Below are 27,976 nucleotides of genomic sequence, written 5' to 3'. Positions count from 1 at the left end.
ATTTCTCTACCAATTTTAATTTAAAAACCCGTGACATTTCCCGCTGACGCAAACCCACCCTGACAGAACCGCAGCAGAAACGCGCACGTAAAAAAGGCTGTTTAACAAAGTTTGTCTGGCAGCGATGGAGCCCTGAACCAAAACATGCTCTTCCCAACCCAGCCAGTGCTGCTGCTTCTGCGTTTGCCTTCTGACACCATCGACACGGTGACAGATGGTACATCCAGGCTTGGATCATGGAAAAGAATTAATCATGTCCTTGCAGTGCCATGGCATGTCAGAGGCTCACAGCCCTGTTAACAGGTGCCAAATATGAGCAAAAGTACATTTTTCTGTAGGAGAATGTTTAACGAGCATCTACGTGGTCTGTTTTCACAGGATTTGGCAAACTGAACACACACGCAAGACCTGCAACAAGGAGGGAAAGCAAGTACCACACAACTTTAAGGCTATGCAAAATCAAAACTCTATTCCAGGTGAGGATCTCAGCCTTCAGGAATCCGCAGTTGGGGTTCAGCAGCACGGAGCCCCGTGAGCTCCATCATTTAACTGCAGGAACAAGCTGCCTCATGGGCTCTGCGCCCCTCTGTCCAGTTGCCGCTAAGAGGCTTCTTCCAAAGAGCCAGAAAGTCAGCACTTCCTTTCTCAAAGCATTTCACAAAAGTAGGTCTTTCCTGACACTGTTCCACTTGGAAAGTTAGTGTTAGCAACTTCAACTCATTTCCAGCCCAGTCCCTGACTCCGGACTCTCCGCAGCCTAGGGATAACACTGCAGGCTTTCTCGAGCCTGAACTGCTACAACATGTTTCCTTTGCCAATGAGCTTTCTCTCTGGCGTGGACTCACAGCTAGCAGTAACTCTCAGCATCACAGACTTCCAGCACAGCTCCAAAACGTGCCCAGCAGCAACAGGCATTGGTGAAGGCGGTGAACCAGCTCCACAGACCATTTCAACGCCATCTGTGGAAAATAATCCCCAACTTTCTTCCTTTGCCTGGGAGGGGGCTCAGGATGGCTGTTCCACAGCCGCCTCCTCCTGCCATGGCCCAGCAGAGCAGGGGGATCTCGCCATGGCCCTGCCCAGCAAAGGTGACAGCCGAAGGTGCTGCAAACCCCCCCAGCTGGGCAGGATTTTCTATATGGAGTGCATTACAGCCCCTCTGATCTCCGTGCAGGGCCAACTGGCCAGCGTCAGGTGTGTTTCTTGCAGGTGACTTTCCTGATGCTTCAATAAACTCCTCCTGAGCACAAATCTCTTCCTGCAGAGGGAGCACTGGAAGAGCCTCTCTCCCGAGTGCCGGCGCAGGTGGTTTAGAAGGTAATCCTTTCTCCGGTAGCTTTTGTCACACTTGGAGCACTTGTATGGCCTCTCTCCTGTGTGGGTCATCTGGTGCCTAACAAGCCACGAATGGCACACAAAGCTTTTCCCACAGTCGCTGCAAATGTAGGACTTGCCCCTGCCTTGGCCCTGCTGCTGTCCCGTGGGGCTGCCCCGGGGTGCCAAGTGCTGCTGGCACCTGCTGCAGGCCTCCGCCTTGTCCTGCGGATGATCCCAGCAGGGGCTGGCCAAAGGGTTTTCCGCAGGGAAATTCTCTTTGCTTTCTGCTGGCGGCTGCTCCTCTCCACCCAGCCCGTGGTGCTCATGAAGCCCAGGTTCACCCATAGGGTTCTGTCCACAGTCGGGGCGGGTGATAAGATGTGGCCCCATGGGCAGCCCCTGATAGGAGGCAGAAGCGGGCTCTTGCCCGGTTCCTTTCTCACCTGCAGCACATGGCTGCGAGTGCAGCAGACAGAATGCCCTTTCATTGAGACTCCTCTCACATGTGGGGTCTGGAGACACCTCTCCTTCTCGGGCTCCCTGGGGAGCCTGGAGATGTTCCTGCTGGGTGGAGTTTCTCTCCTGTTTGGTGTATGTGCATGGTCCCATTCTGACGCTGTTTTCCTGAGCGCTGAAGAAATCCAAGTGCTCACCAAACCCTCGGGCATGCCGAGTGTCATCCCCAAGACTGTTCCCAGTGGTGTTTGTTTCCATCATTTCTGAATTCCACTGACTGTCCCACAGCACTCCGGGGCTAGGATCCTTGGAAAACTGCTCTCCAGGTCTTCCTGGCACCTCTGAGTCACGTGCTGTGCTTTCAAAGCAATCCACTGCAGGGTCCCTCTTTGTGTTTTCATCATGCACTGAAACAGATACATTTAAGAGTCTTTGATTAAAACAGGGGAAGTTCAGGTTAGATATAAGGGAGAAGTTCTTTACTGTGAGGGTGGTGAGGCACTGGAACAGGTTGCCCAAAGAAGTGGTAAATGCTCCATCCCTGGCAGTGTTCAAGGCCAGGCTGGACAGAGCCTTGGGAGACATGGTCTAATGGAAGGTGTCCCTGCCCATGGCAGGGGGGTTGGAACTGGATGATCTTAAGGTCCTTTCCAACCCAAATCATTCTGTGATTCTATGATTCTAATCAAGGAAGCCTCTTCAGAGAGTCCCTCCAAGCCCACAGCCACACTAAGGGACAAAGTAAATAAGGTGGGAGGTTTTAATACCGACGGGGGAGCAAGTACTAGTGTTGCACTGAAAGAGAATCTTCAGGAAAACAGAATATTTTTTTTTCCCCAATTCTTTTTTTCTTTTAAATCTACACAACAAATCACTGATGCAATGTCTTATCTTCCCTCTCTCACACAGATGTCTTGAAATGTGAGGTCTAAGTTCCCTGACAGAGTGGACATGGCCACCCCTCGGTGCTCTCTGCTGCTCTCCAGACAATCCAGCGAGCATCTAGAGCAGGAAGGGTCCAAGTCACGGCACCAGTGCCAGCCCAGTGTGTCCCTGGGGCTGCATCCCCTTCCGGGATCCCAGGCTGGGCTTCTGCAGGGAGATGTTCTCTGCCTGGGTCTTTCTCCTTGGAGAAAGCTTGGAGCAGTGGTGAGTGGAGGAAGCTCTCGGACATTACAAGTCATCCCCAGACAGGCACACATCTCTGGCTTGATGCAGAGGCAGGCCCTGACAGAGAGCTGCCTCTCCCTTAGATGCCTCTCCTGCTTTCCTCAGAAAACATGACTCCTGACAATCCAACCTAAAAAGGCACCACTGGACAAAACTGTCCTGCTGACTTACAAATTCCCCCTGTCTCTGATTGTTTCCAGTGTTTCATTTTCCAGCTTATTTCCAACAACGCCCTTCAGCCCAACTCTCTAACGCTCCATGGTTTTTCTGTCTCCTAAGACCTGTGACCCTTCCAACACCTGCCAGTTGCTACAGAAAGATTCCACTGAGCGCCACAAAGGACCACGGGCCTCTCAGCAGCGTCATCCAGCTGAATCCAAAGTTACCTGCACTGCAAAAACATCTCCAGCCCTTATTTCTCCAGTGGTGGACTGGGACAGCAGCACACAAACATGTTACCACAGGCTGAGCTAAAGTGTGAATGCAGAAGGCACCGGTTGCTCTACAGTAGTTGTCTAAGCATGTCCTCCCACCCCAGTAACTCCAGGTTATGTGTACACACAAGCTGGAAGGTCTGGCACAGGCTGAGTGGGCTGGGAAGCCCACCCTGAGAGCTCTTGGAGTGGTTGTAACAGGCTTCCCATGGGAAGGGGTGAGGTGGAGCAGATCCAGCCTCACACCAGGGTGAAATTCTGGATGACCTTTTCTGGTGGGGCAAAATCATGCACACTGGCAGTTTCCACGCAGTTACCAGCATACCAAGAGTTTACCTCTTGATTTACTCTATAGTAACTTCACCACATGCTGTGAATGTTTAAGTAACTTAGGTTAAGTGAAGGAATCAGGCATGATCCATACTCCAAGTACACTCTGGAGTACAACATCACCACCAAATGAACAAACGTCAGCATGCACATCTCCAAACAGCACATCCCAAAATTGTTTTGCATTAAAGTCACCTTATCTTTAGCTGCAGGACAGCTCTCCTGCTTGGGAATGCAAACTCAGGGCTTCTTGTTCATTGGTACCAGCTTTAGGAGCCACCAAGCCAGAGGGAATCCTAGAATGATTTGGGTTTGAAGGAGCCTTAAGGACCATACAGTTCCAACCCCCTGCTGTGGACAGGGACACCTTCCACTAGAGCAGGTTGCTCCAAGCCCCGTCCAACCTGGCCTTGAACACTGCCAGGGATGGGGCAGCCACAGCTTCTCTGGGCAACCTGTGCCAGGGCCTCACCACTCTCACAGGGAAGAACTTCTTCCTCACATCTCATCTAAATCTCCCCTCTGTCAGTTTAAACCCATTCCCCCTTGTCCTGTCCCTACCTGCCCTTGCCAAAAGCCCCTCTCCAGCTTTCTTGTCAGCCCCTTGATGCACTGGAAGCTGCTCTAAGGTGTCCCCGGAGCCTTCTCTTCTCCAGGCTGAACAAGCCCAGCTCTCTCAGCCTGTCTCCATAGCAGAGGTGCTCCAGCACTTGGGAACATCTTTGTGGCCTCCTCTGGACTCTCACCATCATCTCCTCCTGTTAGGGGCCCCCGAGCTGGATGCAGGACTGCAGGGAGGAGTCTCACCAGAGCCTCTTGGGCTGACAGAACCTCCCATTTTTGAGAACAAATATTAACTAGCAGACTGAGGTTTGGTCTAGTTCTTTCGTGGCTTAAATTACTAGTTCATGACATCTAATATAGTATAAAAAAAAAATCTGAATTAGATTTACTGTCCCAGAAATCTCAGCTGAAATCCACTACTAACCTGTGCTTGGATCTGCAGAGACTTCTTCTTTCTCCAAGTCTTGTCGTTCAGGGCAGCGTGGCTCCTCTTCTTGTTTAATCCACGATGAAACATCAGTTGCATAAGTCTGAAATCCTGCTCATGAGGGAAAATACACGCAGTTGAGAAACATCAAAGAAAGATGCAAAGCACGGAAGATTTGGGAATGCGCAAAGACAAGGGAAGCGAAGATTTGGGAATGCACAAAGACAAGGGAAGTGCTGACAAAGCCTTAGGGAAGACTCAACAGGAGGGGCAATTCCCTCAGGGAGAGTTTTTGCCAGGGAATCCTCACCTGCATCAGGGTCTTCTGGGAGGTCCTCACCCTCCACAGCTGGCAGCTCCCTGGCATGCACCTCGTTGCCTTTTTTGGGCTGATTTGAAGCCTCAGGCTCGTAAAACGCTTGCTCTGTGAAAGGAGAAAATAGAAGACAAGCATATTGTAACCGCGTAAGCTCAGGATCTCACAAGGGTGGAACCTGCTCTGCTTTTGTTTTTCATTTTCCCACAAGCCAAGCTCCCAGAAGCCCAGTTTCTTAAAGGTCTAAAAACCCCAGTTTGCCACATACTGGATGCCAAGTAAAATAATGACGGAGCAATCAGGTAGAGCTGCTGCCCTTTGTAAAAGGTAAGGACAGCCAAGCTCCAAAGCAGAAAAGTTTACCTGTAATACAAAGAGGTATCACTGAGTAAGAAGGCAGGTCCCTGGGCTGCGCAGGCTCCCTGTACAGCACCAGCACCCCCAGGAGCCAGTGCACTCGCTCGTGTATGCAGAAAAAACACAGGAGAGAAGGGAAAAGGCAACCTGAAGCCTCTGGAGGAGGACAGGCACCACAACCCTGTGAGAGAAAGCTGCAGGGGTCAGGGAGCTGCAGAGCTGCCACAACTGCTCTGACCCCCTGCAGACACCCTGCAGTGGATGGCACCAACCATACACCTCATCCCAGCACTGAGCTTTGCCTCTTCCAAGTTAACCCATTGGCCCCAAAAAGTGACCAATTGTGATGATATATTTAACCAGAGCTGTCAATGTGAGGTAAGAAAAGTGAGGAAATTAAGGGAGAACCAAACATTTTCTATTCCCCACTGCACTGCTTGGATGGGAACCAGCCACATGCTTTGCAAACTCCGAAACGGCTGTGAGAAGGGCAAGACAGAATACCAGCCCTTACCCGTCAGAACCAGTGGCAAGTCTGTTCAAAACCCGTGAGCTCTTCATAAAACATTTGGAATACATGAGAATAGGTGGAAAAAAACCCCAACCTTGGAATTTAATCCTTCTCTTTCATATTCCCTCCGAGCTATGCAGTTACTCACCCGGGCACGGCTCTTCAGGAGCTTCTCCAGCCTCCCCTTCCTGCTGATCTGCAGAGGCCAACTCTTCCTCTTGCTTAATATGGATTATGCTGTCTTCTGTTAATAGGAAACAATGTTATTTTAATTCCATACACAAAATTAATTCCTGTTCTTATCCCAGCAGCTCTGTTCTAGCTTGCACTCTAGACAAAGCCCTCACTTCAGTTCTCGCTGACCAAGGTCTCTCAAACAGGCCCCAAATATTTGTCACAAAACCCTCAGCAGACATTTTGAGCCTCAGAAACCCACACAATTTTCATGCAGGCGAAATGTCCATTTTGTGGTGGTGCCCATTAGCAGCTGAAAACCCGTTCTACGCCGCCCTGGGAAAGGGCAGTGCCACCTGAATTCTTGTTCTCGAGGTTTGCTTCTCTTTTGACTCTGCTAGAGTCATGCCAGTCCCTTTTCAGTCGCTCTCAGTAAAACACACACCGCTTCTAACCCATCAGAAAAGCTCTAGAGAGAATTATGAATTTCATGTATCCAAAAAATGCTATGAAATAAGGAAAAGCAGATGGGCTCTCCACGCTACCTCCATAACACAGTGAACTGGAAGAACACTTCAAGCATGTGTAAAACTAACTACATCTGGCATGTCTGTGCACACCGAATGGAGAGGCCTCTTGACATCCAGCCATCAGACTGAAGAACTGACCTTCGTCCTGCTCCGGCAATGCAGAGTAGTGCAGAAATCAGGAGAGGGCAAAGACGTAGCCTCCTGGTAAGACTGGAAGGGATGAGGTGCACAACAGCCACATTTGGAGGACCACACTCAACACGGTGAGTGCCTTGGAGAGAAGCTGATGCCCCAAAACTGGCCCAGCCGGTGAGCTTTTGGCACTCCATGTCCCAACAGCCCAGTCATCCCAAAGCCCCTCACCGCTCTCCGCAGGATCATCTCTCTCATCCTCATCCTCATCCTCACCCTCGCAGCTCTGGATCCCATCTTCCAACCGGGCCTGGGCATCACATCTGGGAGCATCCGGCTCTGCAGGAGTGGTGAAGTAAGGTGCAGCCATGGGTCCCGCTTGCACAGGACCAGCGGGGACACGGCGGGGACCCTGTCCCTGCCCAGCTCCCGCTCCGACCCCTCACCACACACACACCCGCCTCGAGGAGGAGGTCAGGCCCTTACCGAAGGAGAGCAGCATGTGATAGTTGCTCCGCATGATGGCCTGGTGCAGGGCCCGCTGCCAGCCGCGCAGCGCCCGCCACTCCTGCTCGCTGAACTGCAGCCACACGTCCTCCAGGCTCACCGGGCCCTGCGCTGCCCGGGGCCGCGCTGCCCGCTGGCCGCCGCCGGCCGCCCCGCGCCTCACCGACACCTGAGGGGCCCCGCCGCAGCCGCCGCCGCAGCCGCCGCCGGTCTCCAGCCGCCGTTCCAGCGCCTGGAGGCGGCCGCTCAGGGCCAGCGCGGCCCGCAGCTGCCGCTCGGCCCGCGCCAGGCGGGCCTCCACGCGGAGCAGCCGCGCCGCCACCGCCTGCGCCTCCGCTCGCACAGCCCGCGGACCGGCCATGGCAGCCCCGCCGACACCGCCAGCACCGGCCGCTGCCACTTCCGCGGCCGGCCCCGCAGCGCCCCCTGCCGCCGCCCCGCCATGAGCACTGCGGCGCCCCCCGGCGGGAGGTCTAGGTGCGGCGCGGGGCACCGCCAAGGCGAGAGGGATCGGGGATACTCCATGAGCCGTGAGCGATCGGGATCCCTTCGGAGCCGAGAGGGATCGGGGATCCTCTCAGAGCTATGATGGATCAGGGATACTCTGTGAGCCACGAAGGATCGGGGATCCCCTCAGAACCATGGGGGATTGGGGTCCTCTCAGCGCCATGAGGGTTCAGGATCCTCTCAGAGCCATGAGGGATAAGTTTCCCTCAAGGCTGTGACAGCACAGGATTCCCATTCTCCTGATGGGACCAGGGTCCCATCAGAGCTGTGAGGACCACAGGGTCCCCTTGCAGCCCTGGGGGAACAGGATACTCTCAGAGCCATGGGGGTGCAGCATGCCCTCAGAGCTGGGGGTGCTCGGCACCCCTTCAAAGCCATGAGGGCTTAGACCCATAAGGACTCAAGATCCTCTCAGAGCCATGAACATGCAGGGTCGCCTCAGAGCCACGAAGGACTGGGGTGCCCTCATAGGTGTGAGGGATCGGCCCCAGGCCCATCCCGCAAAGGGACAGAACAAGGTGTAAGAACTGGGGAACAGTGTTGGTGGTATTGATGGTGAAATGGTTCTGGTCCCTCTGGTGAGGGACAGACCTGCGGGGAGAGCCCAACTGCCTGAGGGTGACGGTGCTTCTCTGTACTTTGGTGTATCCTTCTTGCCTTGCACTTAATCATTAAGTAAGGAGTTGGATGCAGGAGAGCCCATGTACCTCTCTGAAACACATCTGTATTCCACGGGATGCAAAGAATTCCTACTTTTACATGGCAAAACCACACAGAGAAGCTTTTATAAACAAAAATCTGAAGCCATAAAGCAATAAAAAACCATGGAGTTGCTCTAACAACAGCAAGTACTTGCAAAATGAACAAACAAAAGCTTGAGCTACTGTGGGGTCGTATTTGGAGGACAGTGGACATGTGATGAGCCAGCCATATGAGGGCATCTTCTAAGCATGCAGCCGCATACCAAGAAGAAGATAAGAGGATGTGAACCAGCCATCAGAGAGCTGCTTCTAAACACGCAGCTGCATACCAAGAAGAAGAGGAAGAAAACATCTGCAGTCGGATACATGGGAAGAACACCAGGAATTAGGTGATCCAACAAGGACACTTACCTGAGCCGCGTGATTGCCTTGCGCAAGAGGGCTTTTACCAATCAAAAGGTGCGTGACCGCATGTAGAGATAGAAAACTCTGTATATAAAGGGATCGTGGGAACAATAAAGTGGCTTCTGCTTGATTCACATTGAATCGTGTAGGGTCCATTGTCGTCTCTCCTCAGTTGGTGACCCCGACGTGATCGTCACACGATAGTACCGGGAGCAACCCCAAAGGAGAGGACCGGCTGGAGAGCCGAGCCAGCGGGACCGGAGTCGGGACGGATTGGAGGACAGTCCGTGAAGAAAAAGAATGAATGTTGCAACGGGACACCCTTAGAGGTGAGCAGCCGGTAATAAGAGATGGGGCAGAGTCTAACAAAGGAAGAAAGTGTGATTGTGAAACTGCTCCTACATATACTCTCTAAGAGAGGAATTAAACACGATGAACTTGTGCTCCAAAAATTACTAATATGGTGCCGAGAGAATGGGTTCCCCCCAGATCCACAGGCTGCTTTTAAGGTCGAAACTTGGGGAAAGGTTGGGGAACAGTTATGGGATGCCGTAAGCGACAGCAACAAAGAAGCTAAGGGACTAGCAACAACTTGGAAGCTGATTCTAACGACCCTTCAAGTGATGAGGGCGGAGGAATCAGCTGCTGCCGGAGCTTTTACAGCTTTACAGCCCCCATCGTCTAAGATCAAAGTTTTCCATCGGCTCCCTGTCCCTTCCCCCGCTGCCCCGTCAGCACCTCTGACAGAGGACGAGGTGGATCCCCAGAAAAACGAGGGGATGGAAGTGGATGAATCCTGGTCCGTACTGCTGCTTCCCGACCCCTGCGTAGAAAAGCTGCCCAGGGGAGAGCTGCCGCCTGCCCCACCCGACCTGTCTCACTCCAAGAGCCAGCCATCACTTTTTCCACCTCTCCCTCTGTCCATGCCTCCCCCACCAACGTCTCTGCGAAAATCATCCATGCTCGAGCCCCACAGGGAACTGGACTGGGCGCAGAAACTACTTCAAAAGTTGGAGGACTTGGAAAGAGAAGAACACAGGGGGGAGGAGGAGGGCGTGATAGCAAGCCGTGGGAAGCTCCAGGGGGTGGGGGGAGGTGAGAGGTGAAACTGCTAAAACTGACCGGGACCCGACACGACGATGGAGAGGGATTATTCAGAATGTGTTAGTGGGGGGGGGAAAAAAAATTGCAAAAGAATTTGCAAAAGGATAGAAAAAAGGGAGATTTGAGACAAGGAAGTACAAAATGAAATATAATCTTTTGTCAATAAGAAAATTTAGTTCTAAGTAACTTTAAGCTTGGTGGCTTTGTATATAACAACAAAACTTTCCAAACCTAAAAAAAGGCCCGACCAAAAGAACACAATAAGGGTCCTTGTCTAAGATGAATCGTTGTAGCTGACATAGTTTTGGAACCTTATGACCTTCACACAAAACTTATTGTAACCAAAACAGGATTGTAGCTAAGGAGTAGCTGAAACTAAGCAGATGTCCAGGAGGTGATGTAGTGAACTGATAAGTAGAAGGACAAGGAGAAATCACTCATTTATGCCAGCAGTGTTACCGAACTAATTAAGTTGGCAAGTTCTTAACGAGTTCTACGAATCAATTTGGCACCCCGGATGGGACACTCTCTGCTCGGCTGCAGGACCCGCTGAGAACAGGGCTCCCTAGGGCCCCCAGGGAATTTTCCCGAAGGGACTCCTCGACTCACTCGGATCACTGCGGGAGCAGACAAGGACCATCTTTAAGAAGGTATTCTTTTGTAAATATTGTTTTGTTTTGGTTAACATTCTGTAAGTCGTAGGAGACATCCTGCGCGGGAGTCTGAAGTTTGGATTTTGGTGGGTTAACCTTTTGTTTGGAGCCTTCCGTAAATTGAGATATAGAAATCTTGTAGGTAAAGGCATATACCCAGCTGCTAGCGCTCGACTGGTATACATTTGGATTTGTTTCTGTTTGTGACTTGCTGGTATTTGACCTAGTTTTGTGGATTATCATGGTAACGATTTTGGTGTTGACAATATAATATGGTTAAGGCTGCTCTGTATGTTGTGATTGTGTCATTAATAGCTGTTTGTCTAATTGGATTTTTTTCGTGTTTTAGGTATTGTAGTTGTGTGGGGTGTGTTTGTGGGATCCCTTGTGTGTGTGTGTAAAATTAATAACGGAATATCAACAAAGCGAAGTAATGTATGCAGATATGTTTTTCAGATTAAGAAACCAGCAGGAGTGGCAGAAGGAATATGGAATTAAGAAAGCTCTGCCAGATCCCTTAATTTTAGCTTTGGAAAGGGACAGGAGCAATTAGAGAAAGGTCACATTAAACTGACCACAAGCCCTTGGAATACCCCAATTTTTACAATTCCAAAGAGAAGTGGCAAATGGCGCCTATTGCATGATCTGAGGAAAATTAATGAGGTCATGGAGGATATGGGGGCGTTACAGCCTGGATTACCCTCCCCAAATATGATTCCGAAAAATTGGGACATTTTAATTATTGATTTAAAAGATTGCTTTTTTACCATTCCCCTGCATCCAGAAGACTATCAGAAATTCGCTTTTTCTGTACCGAGCGTAAACAAAAGTGAACCTATGAAAAGGTACCACTGGGTAGTGTTACCGCAGGGCATGAAAAATTCACCAACCATGTGCCAGGTTTACGTGGCCTGGGCACTTACTCCGGTACGTGAAGCGCATCCAGACTTGCTTATTTATCATTACATGGATGACATTTTGATAGCCGGAAAACAGCTGAATGGAGACCAATTGATTGTTGAATTACAAAATGTGTTGCAGTCAAACGGGCTACAATTGGCCCCTGAAAAAATACAAAAACCAGAAGTATGGAAGTATCTTGGCTGGGAAATCGACAAAGCAGTTGTTCGACCTCAAAAGGTGGAACTCCGGATGGAGATCCACACCTTGAATGATGTACAAAAATTGTTAGGAGATTTAAACTGGGTGAGGACCTATGTGGTATTACCAATGAGGAGTTGGCACCTCTGATGAGGTTACTCAGGGGAGGAGGTGGTGCAAACGCACCCCGGACGTTGACAAATGAGGCCAAAGAGGCTTTACAGCAGATTAGCATAAAAGTTAGTAAAGCCTACACCCATTGCTGGAACCCTGATTATGGGATAGGTTTAGCAATAATCAATAGTGAGCAGCACCCTTTTGCTGTAATACTGCAATGGATTCCTGGAAGAGATCCTTTGTGGTTATTAGAGTGGGTGTTTTTATCGGCACAGTCAAAGTGGACAGTTACAACACGAATGGAGGCACTAGCACAATTAATCACGAGGGGGCGAAATCAAATTGTTGAAATAGCAGGAAAGAGCCATCTTTTATCATAATACCTTTAGTGGCAGAACATTTAGCTTGGGCTTTGCGCCAGTGTATTTTATTGCAAGTGGCATTGCTGGATTATTCGGGTGAAGTAAAGGCACACTATCCACCACACAATTTTTTTAGTGTACTACATTCCTGTCAAATAGAAGAGCGACCTAGACGCTCTGCACGTCCGGTAAACGGTGCTACAGTCTTTACAGACGCAGGAGGAAGATCTCAAAAGGCTGCCATCATGTGGCAGGCCAACGGGCAATGGCATGATGTAGTTTAACAGACTGTCAAGGCTCCACACAACATTTGGAGTTGCGAGCCGTGGTAGAAGTGTTTGCTCGATGGAAGACAACACCAGTCAATGTTGTTTGTGATTCACTGTATGTAGTAGGAGTTGTATCACGTATAGAACAAGCATTGCTGAAAAAGAGAAATGATGAGGTATTGTACAAACTATTTTGGAGGTTGTGGCTATTGCTGTCAGAAAGACAATGTGAATATTTTATCACCCATATTCGGAATCACACAGGAATAATCGAAGGCTTAGCGGAAGGCAACCGGAGAGCCGACAAGCTGGTAGTGCCGCTATGGGTGGCTCTCTCAACGGACCAGTTCGCGCAAGCCAGACGGTCTCATGACTTTTTCCACCAGTCAGCCAAAGTACTGCGCCGCCAATTTGGGCTGTCTGAATCAGATGCCCGAGGCATTGTCCAGTCGTGCCCCGATTGTCAACAGTATACCGGAGGCTTGGCTCCTGGAGTCAATCCTCGTGGTACTGGACCTTTAGAAATTTGGCAAATGGATGTTACGCATGTCCCAGAATTCGGTAAACAAAAATATGTGCATGTCTGCTTGGATTGTTTTTCTCTTGCAGTTTGGGCTACAGCTCAGACTGGCGAATCTAGCAAACATGTGCAGCATCACATGCATCACAAGGCTATAGCGGCCCTTGGCGTGCCACAAGAAATCAAAACTGACAACGGCCTTGGCTATGTAGCTCATTCCACGCAAGCGTTTTTCCAGCTCTGGGGCATTACTCACGTGACAGGTACGCCCCATTCACCTACCGGTCAGGCTATGGTCAAACGTATGAATCAGACATTGAAGCGTTTGCTTCAAAAACAAAAAGGGGGAGAAAGTACTGTATCACCAACAGATGGATTAAACAAAGTCCTATATGTGTTAAATTTCTTACGATTGCCGCAAGATAGCTTGGTGCCACCAATGGTAAAACACAGGGCTGGTCTACAAGGTGGATTGGAAGAAGTTAAGAGCAGACAATGTAAGGTAATGATTAAAAATGGGATAACAGGGGCCTGGGAAGGACCATTTAAGTTAATCACATGGGGAAGAGGATATGCATGTGTTGTTACAGATACAGGAACCAGATGGATACCAGCCAAGTGGGTAAAGATATGGCAAAAAAAGTTGCATGACCCACCCGAAAACACCCCAGCACCTAAGGACTCCGTGCCATAACTGTGGAACTTGGGAGCCTTGGAGTTTGTGTGTTTGCGAGTATTGTGGGCTCAGATGGTATTGTCGAAGTTCTAGGGCACGCGCGGGGTAGGTGGTTATCAGTCACAATGGTTCAAGGGATATGTGTCAAATGACATATTGTTTAAGTCAGAGCTCAATATTACTTGTCAACAAGGATACAACTGAGGCCCGATTGTAACGATCAGGTACAATTTTGGGATGTGCCGTCTTGAGTTATCGCCTCCTTGTTTGCACCTGGAGTAGCTGCAGCAAAAGCATGAGGAGACGTGACTGAGTTAGGGTGTTGGGACACAAAGCAGATAAATTTAACGTCAGAAGTACTTACACAAATGCTTAATGATGTAGATAGCACAAGACATGCTGCTTTGCAAAATAGAGCTACAATTGATTTTTGCTTTTAGCACAGGGTCACGGGTGTGAGGATTTTGAAGGGATGTGTTGTATGAGTCTGACCATTCGAAGTCAATTCATAAAAGTCTCAAGGAGATAAAAGACAACATGAACAAACTAACGGTGGACAATTCAGGTTTAGATAAGTGGTTAAGGGGTTGGGGCATAACGGGATGGCTTTTAGATCTTTGTAAAAAAGGCATGGTAACTTTAAGTATAATTGTGATTGTATTGTTAATCGTTCCCTGTATCTTAAAGGGAGTGTCTAACATGATTACTAATTCCTTGAAGAAAGTTTGGCTGGTTCAAAGAGAAAAAGGGGGAATTGTGGGGTCGTATTTGGAGGACAGTGGACATGTGATGAGCCAGCCATATGAGGGCATCTTCTAAGCATGCAGCCGCATACCAAGAAGAAGATAAGAGAATGTGAACCAGCCATCAGAGAGCTGCTTCTAAACACGCAGCTGCATACCAAGAAGATGATAAGAGGAAGAAAACATCTGCAGTCGGATACATGGGAAGAACACCAGGAATTAGGTGATCCAACAAGGACACTTACCGAGCCGCGTGATTGCCTTGCGCAAGAGGGCTTTTACCAATCAAAAGGTGCGTGACCGCATGTAGAGATAGAAAACTCTGTATATAAAGGGATCGTGGGAACAATAAAGTGGCTTCTGCTTGATTCACATTGAATCGTGCAGGGTCCATTGTCATCTCTCCTCAAGCTACTCTTAAGCAAAATAGTTCGCATTTGCCAGAACTTGAGAATCTGCTAAGATGTGTCTGTCCTGGGTCAGATTATTCCCCTACCACACCCCACCCCGTTTTTCTGTGCATGATTTTTCCTTCTTTTGTGAAGAATATCCCAACCTAGATATCTGGCTTTGCAGTGGAGGCTGCTGCCCTACACCAGCTCAAGCTATAGCAGCCCAAGTAATAGAAGGTCAGGAAAAACCTGCACACTGAGAAGTGCTCCCCAAGGATGATAAAAGCTCAGCACTTGTTCATGGAAGACACAGAGACTCCACAATGTGTCTCAGGGTGGGTGTAGGAGACCACATGCTCCCAAAAACTCCCTTCCCATCACCATGTCTTTTCTGCCCTTCCCGTCTAGCTCCTGCTCTTTCCCATAAGTGTTACTCTACCTGCACTCCAGGGAGGATTTATCTTTTTCCTCTTGGTCTTGGAAAAGCAGCACAGCTCTATGGCACTTGACATTTCTTCTTAGATTCAGGGTTAGATTTTTTTTGCAATTTAAGCAGCATGAATCACAAAATAGCTCTGAGGTTTGTTATAAATACACATATTTGTCTCTGAAATACAGGGGAGCTGGGATGGAATACGGAAACTATGACTCGCCTTGCAAAATGCTCCTTCACCTGTATTATCAAAGGCAAATCAAGAAAGTGATGAAACACAAAGCACTTCAAGTGCTTCTGATGCTCAGGCAGCAGTTAACCTGTGAAACCTCCCAGTCAAAACTAGGAGAGTGCCACCGAGGGATCAGGGATCCTCTTAGAGCTATTAAAAATCAAGGATACTCAGAACCATGGGAGCTCAGGGTCCTCTCCAGCTTACATGGCCATCCAAACGCCAATTCTTCTATAGTTGTACCTATGACATCTCCCAGATGTGAACACAGAAACATCAGATGTCAGCAGCTTCTTTCCTTTTCTTTAACATTTAAAGCTAAAATATCTAATAATAATGAAGTGATAGGTCAGCCCTAGAACATACACAGCAATAGTGCAACAGGGAAGGGAGATAGCACCGTGGTAGGACTTGGGTGCTTCTTGTTATTGCCCTTTTGTAAGGCACAGAAACAGCCCAGAAAAGGCACCTGTAGATGTTTGTGTGTAGAATAATCTAGGAGTGCTGCTGAAGTGATCCTAACCAAGATTCAGGATGTTCTGGTCACCGGGGAATTGGTGACAAGCGCCCCTCCGCTGCTTTATGTGGCAGCATCTTTATGTCTTTATCCCAAAACCCATCCTGGTCTTCAACTGATAACAACTGCAATGCTGCAGTTGCTGAAAACTTTTTGCTGGCAGCAGGATCAATGTGATCTACCTGCAGGGTGAGAATTCTACAGTGAGCTTATTTAAGTCCTATTTTTAGCTATCCTTACCATTCAGGCCCTGTTTGGATCGGATGTACACGTGGAAAGTAATTCTCCTGCTCAGGTTCCACTGCAATGTTAAGAAAAAACAACAAAACCCCCTCAATTCTTTTTCCTGATTCAAGGGAGGCTGTTGCCTCTCCATCAGTAAGGTATGATACTATAAACTGCCATTTACCAGCAGGTAAAATGATAAAACCCCCAATAAACCAAAAAAACCCCACAAATAAAAAAAGCATCATTGCAAACTTCACAGCTTTAATCTGCTCAAGTTTATTGTTATTAAAAATCAAGTATCTACTGCTACAAATTTAACTAGCATTTTACAAACAGATAAAAACAAGTTCCCTGCCTTGATGGCTCACAGTCTAAGTAACAAAAGCGTAAAACATGAAGAAGCAATTTAAATGGAGTCAGCAGGAAGCCACTGGAGAACCAATTAGTTCACCTGCTTATTGGACAAGACCCAAACCGCTTGTCTGGGTATCAGATGCCCCGTACTGCCAACTGCCAAGAGACTCTTCTTCAGCACATCAAACAGCAGAGAAAAACCAGTTCATGTTCACTGCCTTATGGTAGCAAGTAGCCACTGAACACTGGGAAGTGGCAAATACAAACCCCTCTGTCCTCACAGATTTCTTATTTGGAGAAAAATATACGAATATGCGCAGAGAGGGGCTCACAACAGACAGACATACTCAGACATGTCAGGAGATGAGAAATCAAAGACCCTAACAGCACTAGGGACGAGAAAAGGTGCAGACAGTTGGTCACCAGGCAAACATCCACAGTGGCTGAAGACGCCTTGGCAGGCACAGCTCTATGCCAGCTACCACAGGTTCACAGAGGTTCACTCAGGCTCACCCTGATCTGCTCTGGGCATGAATCAAAACAGCTTGAACAGCCCAGAGCTCTGAGCTGGCCGAGCCAAAGCGGGCACAGACGTTCTCCTGTCTCACACTTTGCTGGCAGGGCAGGCAACAATGAACCTGGAAAAAGATCTTGCTCCTCTTGGCCAAAGGAGTTTCCAGACTAAAACACATGCCACAGCAGTCAGTTGGAGCTGGAGGAACACCTCTGTCTGAGGGGATGAACCAACCACCAGCACCCACACTTTGGGACCAGAAGCGACGGAGGGGTTTCTAAAGCTGAATTCATGATGAAGAAAATGAGCAGCAGGTTTAAAACTGGTCAAGCACCAAAGCCACTCCTGAAATTGCACTACAGACTGGTTGCCCCTCCTTGGCAAAGGCAGCACCCGTGCAAGCCATTGGTGAGGTCTCACCCTGTGCACGTGTGCAGTCACCAGGAGTCTTTTGCAAATGTAGAACTCAAACTCGCCCACAAAACTGAGAACAGCAGAACTTTGTCAAGGGGAGCAGCCAGGACAACTCTGGGTGAAGAACTTCAGAACACTCGACTTTGCTGGAACCAGTTCAAACAAGTGATTCAAACTCAGAGAGGCCCAAACCACTTTTATTCTTGAGTTTTGGGCAGATTATAAGGTACTGTGGCATACCATCACCACCACGAAGGAAAGGGCAGTGGTGCTATGGCAGATCCTAATTCTACTTTGCTTGGATCTTTGGGATAAACCATGAGAGAGCCTTTAACCCTGAGCAGCAGAGATCCTCTCCTCCAGGGGCTGCAGGGCTGCGTGAGCCTGCACAGCTTAGAACTAGTGTAGCAGGGCCTTCCTCGTGCCAGGCACAGAGCCCCTCTTTTGCAGGTGGGTCTTCTCATGCTGGACGAGGTGCTGCTTCTGGATGAAGCGCTTTGGGCACTCATTGCATGCGTATGGCCTCTCACCCGTGTGGATCCTCCGATGCCGGTCCAGACTGGAGGAGCGGCTGAAGATCTTCCCACAGTACGAGCACCAAGGGATCTTTCTGCTCCGGCCCGCGTGCATACGCTGGTGGATGCCGAGAGTTTTCTTCTGGGAGAACCACTCCTCACACTTATCACACTTGTAGGGCCTCCCTCGCGGGTGGGCGCTCGGACTTGGCTTGCAGTTAGCGTTGGTGTCGATGCTTTTCAGGCACCTGGGACTGCTGGATACCTTGTCCGTGGTTGGGACGCTGGTGCGGGCTTTGGCATTCTGGTTCTGCTTGAACCTCTCCGTGGCCACGTGGGTCCTGCCTTCTTCCAAGTGGGTCTGCTGGTACGGGAAGTCCTCCTCGCTACCAGAGTGCTCACTGCTGTCCTCTGTGCTGTGGCTCTCCTGGTCAGTCGTCAGCATCTTCTTGAGACAGAAGCCCTTCCCACATGCAGTACACGAGTAAGGTCTCTTGCCGGGACAGTTTTGCCCATGGAAGTTGACAGTGCTGCTTTCACTGAGACCCTCTTCCTCTGGGGTGGATGGCACCAGGCTGCTCACGCTCTGGTCTTCCTGCTCTACAGGAGAGCTGTACTGACTATCAAAGGGCAGCACCTCGCTGGGACCCTGGGAAAGCAGCTCCTCTGGCTCCTCGGTTAAAGCCACAGGGGGCTCGGAGCTTTGGGAGCATTCCTCTGAGTCCAGCTGCTCTACTTTGAACGTCATCGCCTCATCTGCTGGAACTGACAAGAACAACAAAGGCGACATTCACTGGTGTGAAACACTAGAGGCTTCTGAAATCTCCCCCACTCCTTCCCTCACCACCCAGGAAGCAAACAGGCCTGTCTCACCCAGGCAACGTGAAGGCAGCTGTGCTCACGTAACAGCAGCCAGCTGAAAGACCAATAGAGAATACAAGTGAAAAGCACAGGAACGCTCCCCTTTCAGCTGGCTGAGCTGCATGAGAAGCCTCAGCCATGAGGGAGGGAGCAGAGGGAAGTGCTGCCTTCCAGAACAGCAGAGTTCAGCAGCTTCCAAAACCACCTCCAGCTGCCTTCCTCTCCTCAGCACCAAGAACTAATGGATCTGGGACAGCCCTTTGCTTCTCTCATCAGCACATCTGCCTCTCTTCTCCCCACACCAGAGACCTGGTATTTCTCACTCTTCAGAGAGCACCACTCTTCTGAGATCCACCTTCCCTTCACACCCAGAACATGGTGACTCACCTGCGCACTGCCCTTCTTGAAAGGGGGCACACAAACACTGGTTTTGACTTGAGACGTGCCTGCTGCTGCTCAGGATGAGTATGTAATGAGGCGGCCTCCTCTGCAGACCTCACTGAGGGTGTACAAATACACTTTCTCCGAGGGTTCATTGCTTTTCTTCCCCAGACTAGGTGCCTGGGGTTTTCTATTCACGCTAAACATGTCTCAAACTTTCTCTCGACTCTCATTCTTACAAGAACATTTCATCTGAGTTGACCAGGATATGAATACAACCCAGTGGTGGGAAACCAACCAAAGGCCAAGGACAGAAACTGCCAACACACAGCCATTTCGAATGCTGTCGACAATATCAGGTCGACAATATCAGGCTCAGCCTCCTGTCTGGAGAGTATCACTCCCCAGTTCACTAGTGCTGTGCAGCACCTGACAGCAGGGAGGTGACAGCATGACACAAGGGTTATGAGAAAAAGCATCTATGAGTTAGTCACAGCAGGGCAAATACCATCAAAAACTGAGCAAGTCCCACTGACACTTCTGATGTGGCACAAGGAGAATGAACAGAGACCAGGACTGAGGGTGAGGAAGTGACTGGTGAGCTGGGGCTAGTCTATTAATCAAGTAAATATTAAGTCGTCATTATTTGAAATAACAGAGACATCCCGGCTTGCCAGTGACTTCCTCCAGGCAGCCATCAAAGCATTCAAGGTCCTTTCCAACCCAGTTGATTCTAGGATTTATTTCAGGGATGCCCATCTCCTCACATCCAGCACCTTGTCTACCTGGCACTTCAATCTTCCTACCAGTAAAACTGTCTGTACCCTTTCTGCCCACGTTCCTAACCTCAGCGTGGCTTTTGCTCCTTTCCCCACTGCCCCGCCAGCCTCTCCTCAGTCCCGGTGCCTCAGCATATGCTGTCCCACAGCAGGAATGCCAGGGACTCCCAGCATCTCCAGCTACATAGCACACTGCGGGGTTGCTTGGAACTCACCCACACTGGGCTCAGTAAACTCCACATCCTTCATGGTTCCCTGCTCCTCCATACACCGCTCTTCCTCCTGCTTCACAACACCTGCAAAGCTCGGCTCTGGAATACCACAGTCTGCTACGGTAAAGATGAAACTTCTTCAGTGGTTATGGCAGCAGTGCTTGGCTCTTCCCTCGCTGTGCCCCAGGGCTTTGCTCCTGGCTACCCTGCTTTCATGTAAAACCTCCCACTCCAGCATCTCCCGTCCCTATTTCTTGAAGCTTTTTCCCCAGAGTAAAGTGGCAGAGAAGTGGTTTCCCCTCATCCCCTGTTTCAGAGGAGTGTCCTCCCTGGCCCAGAGTCCAAGCTCGCCCTTACAGAGCAACACCCACCAGGTCCAGGCTCAGCCAGCACTGCTCTTCCCTCCAGGCCTTCCTCTGCTCCTTCACTGCCGTCCTGGCTGCTCAAATGAAGTTTAAACAGCAGAGCCTCTGCTAACAAGAAAGATCAAAGCCGTTACTCAAACTCCCTGCACATGGCAGGGGGTTGAAACTAGACGATCTTTGAGGTCCCTTCTAACCCAAACCATTCTATGATTCTATGATTATGGTTTTTCCTAACACTGTTACTACCCCTGAACCCATTCCTCCTGAGATCCAAGAAAACTGGGACTATCACCTTGCAATATCCTCTAGTGACACCATCATGGAAACATTACACCTGAGACAAAAGCTGTAATTCATCTCTTGCCTGCACTTAGCTCTGCTGGAACCTCTTTTGAAGCCGCCTCATCCCCATTGCAGGACGCTTCCCCTCTCTGGAGCTGGGACAGGAGGTCATGTTTGGAGATTGTATAGTCTGTTGAAGAACAGAGAGATTAACAGTGTCCTCGGGGAGGAACACACTCAGTTGCGCTCCCAGAACTGGATTCATCAGCCACAACACACCACATAGCAGCATGAGAACCCTCTGCACTGCCCACCTGGAGTCAGAGGCTTCTGGAGCAGGCTGGGATGACTGAGGTGACCACAACCAATGTCCACACCCAGAGATGGTGGGACAGGATGTGACATACACTGCCCACCACGACAGGCACTGACAGACTTCTCCATGTTTTTACAAACCCGCTTCCCAGGTCGGAGAAAAAATCCGCAGAACAGAGCCAGTTGGAGGCACCAGGAACCAAAACAGTGGCACTTACTCAGACAGATCTGAGGGTCATTCTTCCCCCTCAGCTCGTTTATGTGCAGCTCCCTCTGCTGCTCCTCCAGGTTTGACCACTCCTGAGCAGAAAAGCACGTGGTTTCGCTTTGGAACACCACCGTCGGGGCCTACAATCACAAAGGGAATGCACTCACCACCAGGCCTGGAGGAATCCTCCAGAGGAATTCTCTACCTGAATCCTGTGTCACCACCAGGCATCAAGAAAGGAGAAAAAAAATCCCTGCCCTAGGGCACCTCACAGAGAACAATGATCACTTCAACGACTGTGAATTTCAAGGTATTTGACCTGCAAATTTCACAGCAGGCTTCCCAGGGTGTGGAATCACTGTCCCAGAAAGTGTTCAAAAACCACCTAGATGAGGCCCTTAGTGACACGGTTTAGTGGTGGTCTCGGCAGTCCTGGGGTAACAGTTGGAAGGTCTTTTCCAGCCTAAAGGTTTCAGTGATTCTATGATTCAACCTGCAAATCCCACAACATTCAAGCTCCAAATCCCACAATATCCGCACCTCCCCCTTGCATGGAGCCCAAGCCCATCCTGTAGGCACCTTATGGACCTCAGCAGGGGGGGAAGAACCTACTATTTACGTTAAAAACGTGACAGCAGGCCCTTTGGTGGCATAATAGAGCAGAATCTGAACATATCCACAAGCAAACACTGCCTCAGGCCTTGGAGGAGATGGTGGTGGGCAGAAGTAAAGTGTGATGGCGCTCACTGAAGTCCCACATGTGTCCCCCCCCAGCACCCTTCACTCATACCTTGGTGACCGTGGCCCCGGGGGGCAGCTGCAGGATCCAGAAGTTCCCACTCTTTAGGAGGTTCTCGATGCTCTCCAGGCGCCGCTGGAGCTGCCCATACTCCTGGATGAGGGTGTTCAGCACCGCGCATTTGCTCTCCAGCTGGTTCCCAAAATCCACCACCATTTTCCCGCGTTCCAAGTGGTTCTTCTCGGTGGCGGCCGCCCGGCGCTCCAGGCTCAGCAGACGCGAGGCGTGAGCGTCCACGCTCTGCTCCACCGCCTGCACCGCCGCCGCCACCGTCCGCAGCGAGATGCTGCCGCCGCCGCCGCAGAGGCTCGGGCACCCGCCCGCCGCCGCCTCCGGCAGCTCCGCGGGGAAGCCGCAGCTCTGCGGGTGCGGGGACTCCATTCCCGCTCTCCGCCGGCGGGCAAGGAGCAGAACCAGCGCCCGCGGGGCTGCAGCACGGCGCCCACTGCCCACCGCAGGCCTCCGGGGCTGCGCGCTGCTGGAGGGCGGGAGGAGCCGCGTTAGGGCCGGGACCACGGGGCTCCGCGCCTGGCTTTTGCACCCGCCTACCTGGGGCCGCGGCACGCCGGGCCCGGGTCCGAGCCCGGACCCTCCCCGCACCCGAGGCTCCGAGCCGAGCCTATCGTCCGTCCCCTCCCGCCGCCGCTCCGTACCTATCGCGCCGCAGCCGGACCCGGTTTAACCGCGCCGCCAGGGGGCACCGCCCCAGCCGCCGCTCGCCACAGCGCCCCCCCGCCGGGTGGAGGCTCACTGCACGGCTGCCGTGATTGGCAGCTGTCAATCACCGAGAAGCGGTCGATTTGAAGCGGGGAAGCGCACAGCTCGGAAGAAACCGTCCTCCACAGTTTCCCCACAGCGGCGGCGGCCCCGGGGAACGAGGTGACACCGGGAGACCCCAGTCCTGTCCTGTTCCGTCCTGTCCCGTCCCGTCCCGTCCCGTCCCGCAGGGCACCGACGGGGAGGCAGTGGTCGGCGGCGCCCGGCCGGCAGGGGGCTCGGCGCGGCGGGCGGGGGGCGGTGCTCGACCTGGCGGTGGGAGGGCGGGCCGGGGTCGGGGGCGGCGGCGCGGGAGACCCGATGCTCCTCGTCCCCGGCGCCGCGGCGGGGTCATGGCGGACCTGCGCGCAATGCTGGAGGCGTTAGAGCAGCGGCTGGAGCGGACCGAGGCGGTGCTGCGCGACGGGCCCCCCTGGGCGCTGCGGCTGCCCACGGTACGGACCGGACCGGGGCGCGGGGGTAACCGGTTGGGGGGCTGGAACACGCTTGTGGAGCCGGTGGGGGGTTAAAGGGGGTGTCTGGGGGCTGGCAACGAGCCGTGGAGGCACTTAGAGGGCTCTTGGGGGGCTGGAAGTGGCCTGGGGAGGTCACTCATGGGGTCATTGTGGGGCTGAGCGGTGGCTTGTGGGGCTGGTAATGAGCCATGAGGCCACTTGGGGTGCTGTTGAGTGATGGGGGCTAGGGGAGAGCCTGTGTGGCAACTTAGGGGGCTGCTGATGGGAGCTGGGGGTGAGCCTGTGTGGCCACTTGGTGTGCTGTTGAGGGGTGATGGGGGCTGGGGCTGAGCCTGTGTGGCCACTTAGGGGCTGTTGTGAGCTTGAGTGAGCTGAGAGTGAGCCTGGGGGTTGATTATGGGGCCGTTGTGGGGCTGCTGAGGTGGCTTTTAGGAGACTGGGTGAATCCAGGGGGTTGTTTATGGGGCTGTTGGGTGGCTTGAAGCTGTTTGGGGTGGGCTTTGTGTGACTCCTGCGGGCTTGTGCGGAGCTACTTTGGGGGCTGTTGAAGGGCTGGGGGCAGTTCTGAGGGGCTGGGAGCTGGCTGGGTGGGGACCTTCCTTCCCTCTACAGCCCATCCCTGTGCTCCCAGGTTCCAGTGACATTTGAGGACATCGTGGTGCACTTCAGCGGGGCGGAGTGGGCAAGCCTGGATGATGGGCAGAAGGAGCTGTACAGGACCGTGATGGAGGACAACTACGAGATGCTGGTGTCCCTGTGTAGGCTCCATTTGCACTGGCTTGGCAGCCACCGCCACTGCCTGCAGGGCTCTCTCTTGGGGTTACTTTCCTACCTGTTTGTGTTTCACCGGGATCTCCAGCCCTCAAACGATCCTCTCAATTCCCCATCCCCTCTGGCAGCCCTCAGGAGGGGGATAGTAAGTGCTCTGTGTCTTCTCCTCGTGGAGAACAGGTACACTGAAGTCCCTCGGTTGCCATCACAGAAATTCCCTCTCCCATGTCTTGTCTAGATCCTCATGTGGTTTCCCCTCAGTGTGGTAGAGGTATCCGTCCATCCTGGTATGGGGAGTGGGGCTGGTTGGGCTCCCTAGTTGCAGGGGCAGAGCCAGGCAGGGGAGCAGATCTGCGCAGCCTTTGGGGTGCTTCTGGCTGGATTTCTCAATGCATGGCGCTCACAGCTGGAAATGAGCTTTCCAAAAAATCCAGTTTGACTTGATCTTAGGGGTCTTTTCCATCCTAACTGATACTATGATTCTGTGACACCCCGCTTAGCTCACTTAGTTTTTGATATCCTCCCTTAGAAGTGCTGCCTGCTGGTCCTTGTCTGCGTCTGTAAGTCCCTGTGTGCCAGCAGTGATGCTGCCCCAGTTGGAGATGAAGCTTTTCTGGGCTGGGGCTGACTTTGTGTTGACTGTGGATGTTGCTCTGATGTCTGTCTTGCTCTTGAGCAGACTGTGCCATGTCCAAGCCCGAATTCTTATTTCGGATTGAAAGAGGAGAGGAGCTGCACATGCCAGTGGCGACAGCAGGTCTGGAGGGAACTGACATGTCTCTGGAGCGAGCCGCAGGTGTGTGACACTGGGTTTTTTCTGTGCCAGGATCCTGGCTCCTGGCTGCTTACCAGGGTGATTGTGGTTGCTGCCTTCAGCCCTGGGGACCTCATCTAGTTCCAACCCCCTGCCACGGGCAGGGACACCTTCCAATAGACTGGATTGCTCCAAGCCTCGTCCATCCTGACCTTGAACACTGCCAGGGATGGGGCAGCCACAGCTTCTCTGGGCAACCTGTGCCAGGGCCTCACCACCCTCACAGGGAAGAACTTCTGCCTCAGATCTCAGCTAAATCTCCCCTCTGTCAGTTTAAAGCCATTCCCCCTTGTCCTGTCCCTACCTGCCCTTGTCAAAAGCCCCTCTCCAGCTTTCTTGTGGGCCCCTTTAGGCACTGGAAGCTGCTCTAAGGTGTCCTTGGAGCCTTCTCTTCTCCAGGCTGAACAAGCCCAGCTCTCTCAGCCTGTCTCCATAGCAGAGGTGCTCCAGCCCTCAGAGAATCTCTGTAGCCTCCTTTGGATTTGCTCCAGCAGCTCCATGTCCTTCTTACCTTGGGTCTGAACCCCTCTGACCCAGCAGTTGCTGTGTTCTGCAGAGATCCTTGTGCTTTATGGGCCTGGGAGGGGGGACCCCTTTTTGCACTCCCTGCTGGCTGCTCTTGATGCTCGCTGCTCCTGATGCTCCTGATGCCGAGTGCCCTTATCCTCCCCAGAGCCAGACAGCCTGAGCTGCACAAGTGACAGGGCTGTGCTGGAGATGAAGAGAACAGAGTATTGTGAGGGGATCTGTGGGAACCCAGAAGAAAGCAGGACCCCCGTGGTCTCAGAGAAATGCAGTGCACGTGAGTAGCTGCAACCCCCGCTGGCACCAGGGACCCTGGGCTCCTGCCCAGCTCTGTCTCACCCAGTGCCTTCACCGCTCCTCTTGCCTTTGCAGTGCATGTCCCTCATGAAGCCACTGCTGTCCCAGCAGACCTCAGCCAGCCAACACTGTCCCCTTCCTGCCCTGTCTCCACATGCCTCCTGGAAGCAGGGAATCTGAACGAGTCTCCATCACCTCCACCTGCAGCAGGTACGGGGGCAGAGCCCTTCATCCTTCCTTGAGCAGCGCTGGCACACTCAGAGAGCAGGCGGAGCTTCCCACAGGGCTTACTTTTGGCCTGGGGCTTTTGGGGTGGGATTTTTTGTGATTCAGAGGGGCCACAAAGGGCTTGGGCAGCAAATCCTGCTGCCAGCCTTGAAACTGTAGAGGCCGAGGCATAGCTTGCTGCCAACCAGCCAACTCAGTGGATTTGCCTCGAAGGACAAGCCCTGCTGGTTTTGTTGGACTTCCCCCATCCTACCTTGGTGGCATTTGTCATCTCACACTGTCCCTGGGGTGTCCAGGCGAATGAGCTGTAGCTGTACCTGGCCTTTATGGAGCCCAGGTGGGAAGACGCTGAGCTGGAAGAGCGAAGCAGGGCTGAGATTTGTGCTGGTTGCGGAGGGTGGGGTGGGAGAGAAGCCCTTTGCTTTTGATGCCTTGGCCTCAAATCCAAGTGAGGGTAATGTTTGGGCTCTGAATATTTTCCAGCAGATGCTGAGATGGAGATCCCAACGGAAGTACCGCAGGAGGATGTAGCAGGAGGAGGTACCACAGAGGAGCCGGCCGTGCCTGAAACACCCTCAAAGAGTCTGGAGGAGGAGGACATGAAGGATGTGGAGTGCAGTGGCCAAAGCTTGGAGGCAGAGCTTCCTGCAAACCCAGAGAAGGAGGCAACGCTGGATGACTGTGGAGTAATGGTCCCGGCAGATCCCAGCTGCACAGCCACCACTGTGGGAGAGCCCATGGAGGCCTCCTGTGTGGGCCAGCGGAATTCCACCCGGGAGAAGACATACTCCTGCTCTGTGTGCAGGAAAAACTTCCTGCTCGAGATCAACCTCATCCTCCACCAGTGCAGCCACAGCAACTGGCTGCCCTACATCTGCGTGCACTGCGGCCGCAGCTTCATGTCCAAGAGGAAAATCCGGCATCACCTGCGGGCCCGGGAGGTCCTGGGGCTGTGCCAGCCCTCGGATGTGGAATGCTCTGTGTCCCAGCACCAGGGCTGCAGCACTGCCAGGGGGAAGCCGAGCACCAGCAGATTCCCGCTGTCACCTGGGAACGTGATGTATACATGCAAGGAGTGCATGGAGAGCTTCTCCAGCCAGAGCTTCCTGATCCTGCACCAGTGGCAGCACAGCCAGCACCACCTCATCCTCTGCCCTTGCTGCAACCAGAGCTTCACCTGGGCCTCAGAATTTGTGCGCTACCACCAGCCCCACATAGGTGAGCGGCCCTACCAGTGTGGTGTCTGCCAGAAGGCTTTCAAGCGCTACCAGCACCTGAGCATGCACCAGCGGATCCACGAGCGGCAGAACAGGCCCTATCCCTGTACAGAGCCGCCACCTGTGCCGGCAGCACCTGTTTAGGTGTGGAGGTGGAAGCGGGAAGCGGAGTAGAAGAAGGGGTGGGAAGCTGGGGGGTCTCCTTCTGGGGATAAGAGGCTGCGGTTGAACTTTCTCTTCTCGCCCTCACTGACTGTGGATGCGAGTGTATTGGGTGAAGGATGGAGCACGGGTGCCATCACCCGGCTCCTCCATGGGGATTGAGGACACCCAACCTTGCGGTGTGTGTGTTGTGGTGTGAGGGTTGTGGTGCACAGGTTGCTCCTCATGCCTGAGCCCTGGTGGGGCAGCTGGGAGCTGGGAGAGGGAGCTGCCATGGCTGTGGACATGTGCTTTTTCGGGAAAGTGCCAATAGATGCTGTAGAAATCAGGATGCTTCCTTTGGCTGAACGTGGCTTCATTCAGCTTGGGGGGGGCGGGAGCTGATACGCCTGGGGAGGGAGCACTGGGAATGCTGGTGGGGTGCGATGGGGTGAGGCTGAAGGAGTGTCGGGAGCAAGGGCGGGTTGTGGTCTGGATTAATGGACAGGAGCTGCGGCCCCCATACGGAGATGGAGACAGATGAGATGGGATGGGGACGGGATGGGG

At 52.3% G+C, this 27,976-nt stretch overlaps 2 protein-coding genes across 2 annotated transcripts; one reads left to right on the top strand and one right to left on the bottom strand.

Annotated features, from left to right (window-relative positions):
- LOC115606357 lies at nucleotides 1–22,895 on the bottom strand. Its single transcript, XM_030482203.2, has 12 exons — nucleotides 22,176–22,895; nucleotides 21,396–21,525; nucleotides 20,945–21,052; nucleotides 20,587–20,688; nucleotides 20,219–20,332; nucleotides 17,882–18,747; nucleotides 7,205–7,772; nucleotides 6,950–7,057; nucleotides 6,031–6,126; nucleotides 5,009–5,122; nucleotides 4,696–4,809; nucleotides 1–2,180 (listed from the first exon to the last, which is right to left on the bottom strand). The coding sequence occupies exons 1-12, from the start codon at nucleotides 22,563–22,565 to the stop codon at nucleotides 1,135–1,137; spliced, it is 3,756 nt and encodes a 1,251-aa protein (XP_030338063.1). The 5' UTR covers nucleotides 22,566–22,895; the 3' UTR covers nucleotides 1–1,134.
- A 398-nt stretch (nucleotides 22,896–23,293) lies between these two features.
- LOC115606314 (zinc finger protein 398-like) lies at nucleotides 23,294–27,758 on the top strand. Its single transcript, XM_030482061.1, has 6 exons — nucleotides 23,294–23,395; nucleotides 24,048–24,174; nucleotides 24,867–24,983; nucleotides 25,675–25,803; nucleotides 25,899–26,033; nucleotides 26,535–27,758. The coding sequence occupies exons 1-6, from the start codon at nucleotides 23,294–23,296 to the stop codon at nucleotides 27,410–27,412; spliced, it is 1,488 nt and encodes a 495-aa protein (XP_030337921.1). The 3' UTR covers nucleotides 27,413–27,758.
- Nucleotides 27,759–27,976: the final 218 nt, after the last annotated feature.

The sequence above is a fragment of the Strigops habroptila genome, chromosome 1 (genome assembly GCF_004027225.2).
Source record: "Strigops habroptila isolate Jane chromosome 1, bStrHab1.2.pri, whole genome shotgun sequence".
Lineage (NCBI taxonomy): Eukaryota > Metazoa > Chordata > Aves > Psittaciformes > Psittacidae > Strigops > Strigops habroptila.
Note: the sequence above shows the minus strand (reverse complement) of the source record. Positions and strands in the feature narration are given on the sequence as shown.

Excerpts from the sequence above, each read along its gene's own strand:
- LOC115606314 (XM_030482061.1), top strand. The coding sequence starts at position 23,294 with ATGGCGGACCTGCGCGCAATGCTGGAGGCGTTAGAGCAGCGGCTGGAG. Across the intron at positions 24,984-25,674 it reads GTCTCTGGAGCGAGCCGCAG|AGCCAGACAGCCTGAGCTGC; the intron begins GTGTGTGACACT and ends TATCCTCCCCAG. Across the intron at positions 25,804-25,898 it reads CTCAGAGAAATGCAGTGCAC|TGCATGTCCCTCATGAAGCC; the intron begins GTGAGTAGCTGC and ends TTGCCTTTGCAG.
- LOC115606357 (XM_030482203.2), bottom strand. The coding sequence starts at position 22,565 with ATGGAGTCCCCGCACCCGCAGAGCTGCGGCTTCCCCGCGGAGCTGCCG. Across the intron at positions 21,053-21,395 it reads TGACCCTCAGATCTGTCTGA|ACTATACAATCTCCAAACAT; the intron begins GTAAGTGCCACT and ends GTTCTTCAACAG. Across the intron at positions 2,181-4,695 it reads CTCTGCAGATCCAAGCACAG|TGCATGATGAAAACACAAAG; the intron begins GTTAGTAGTGGA and ends TATCTGTTTCAG.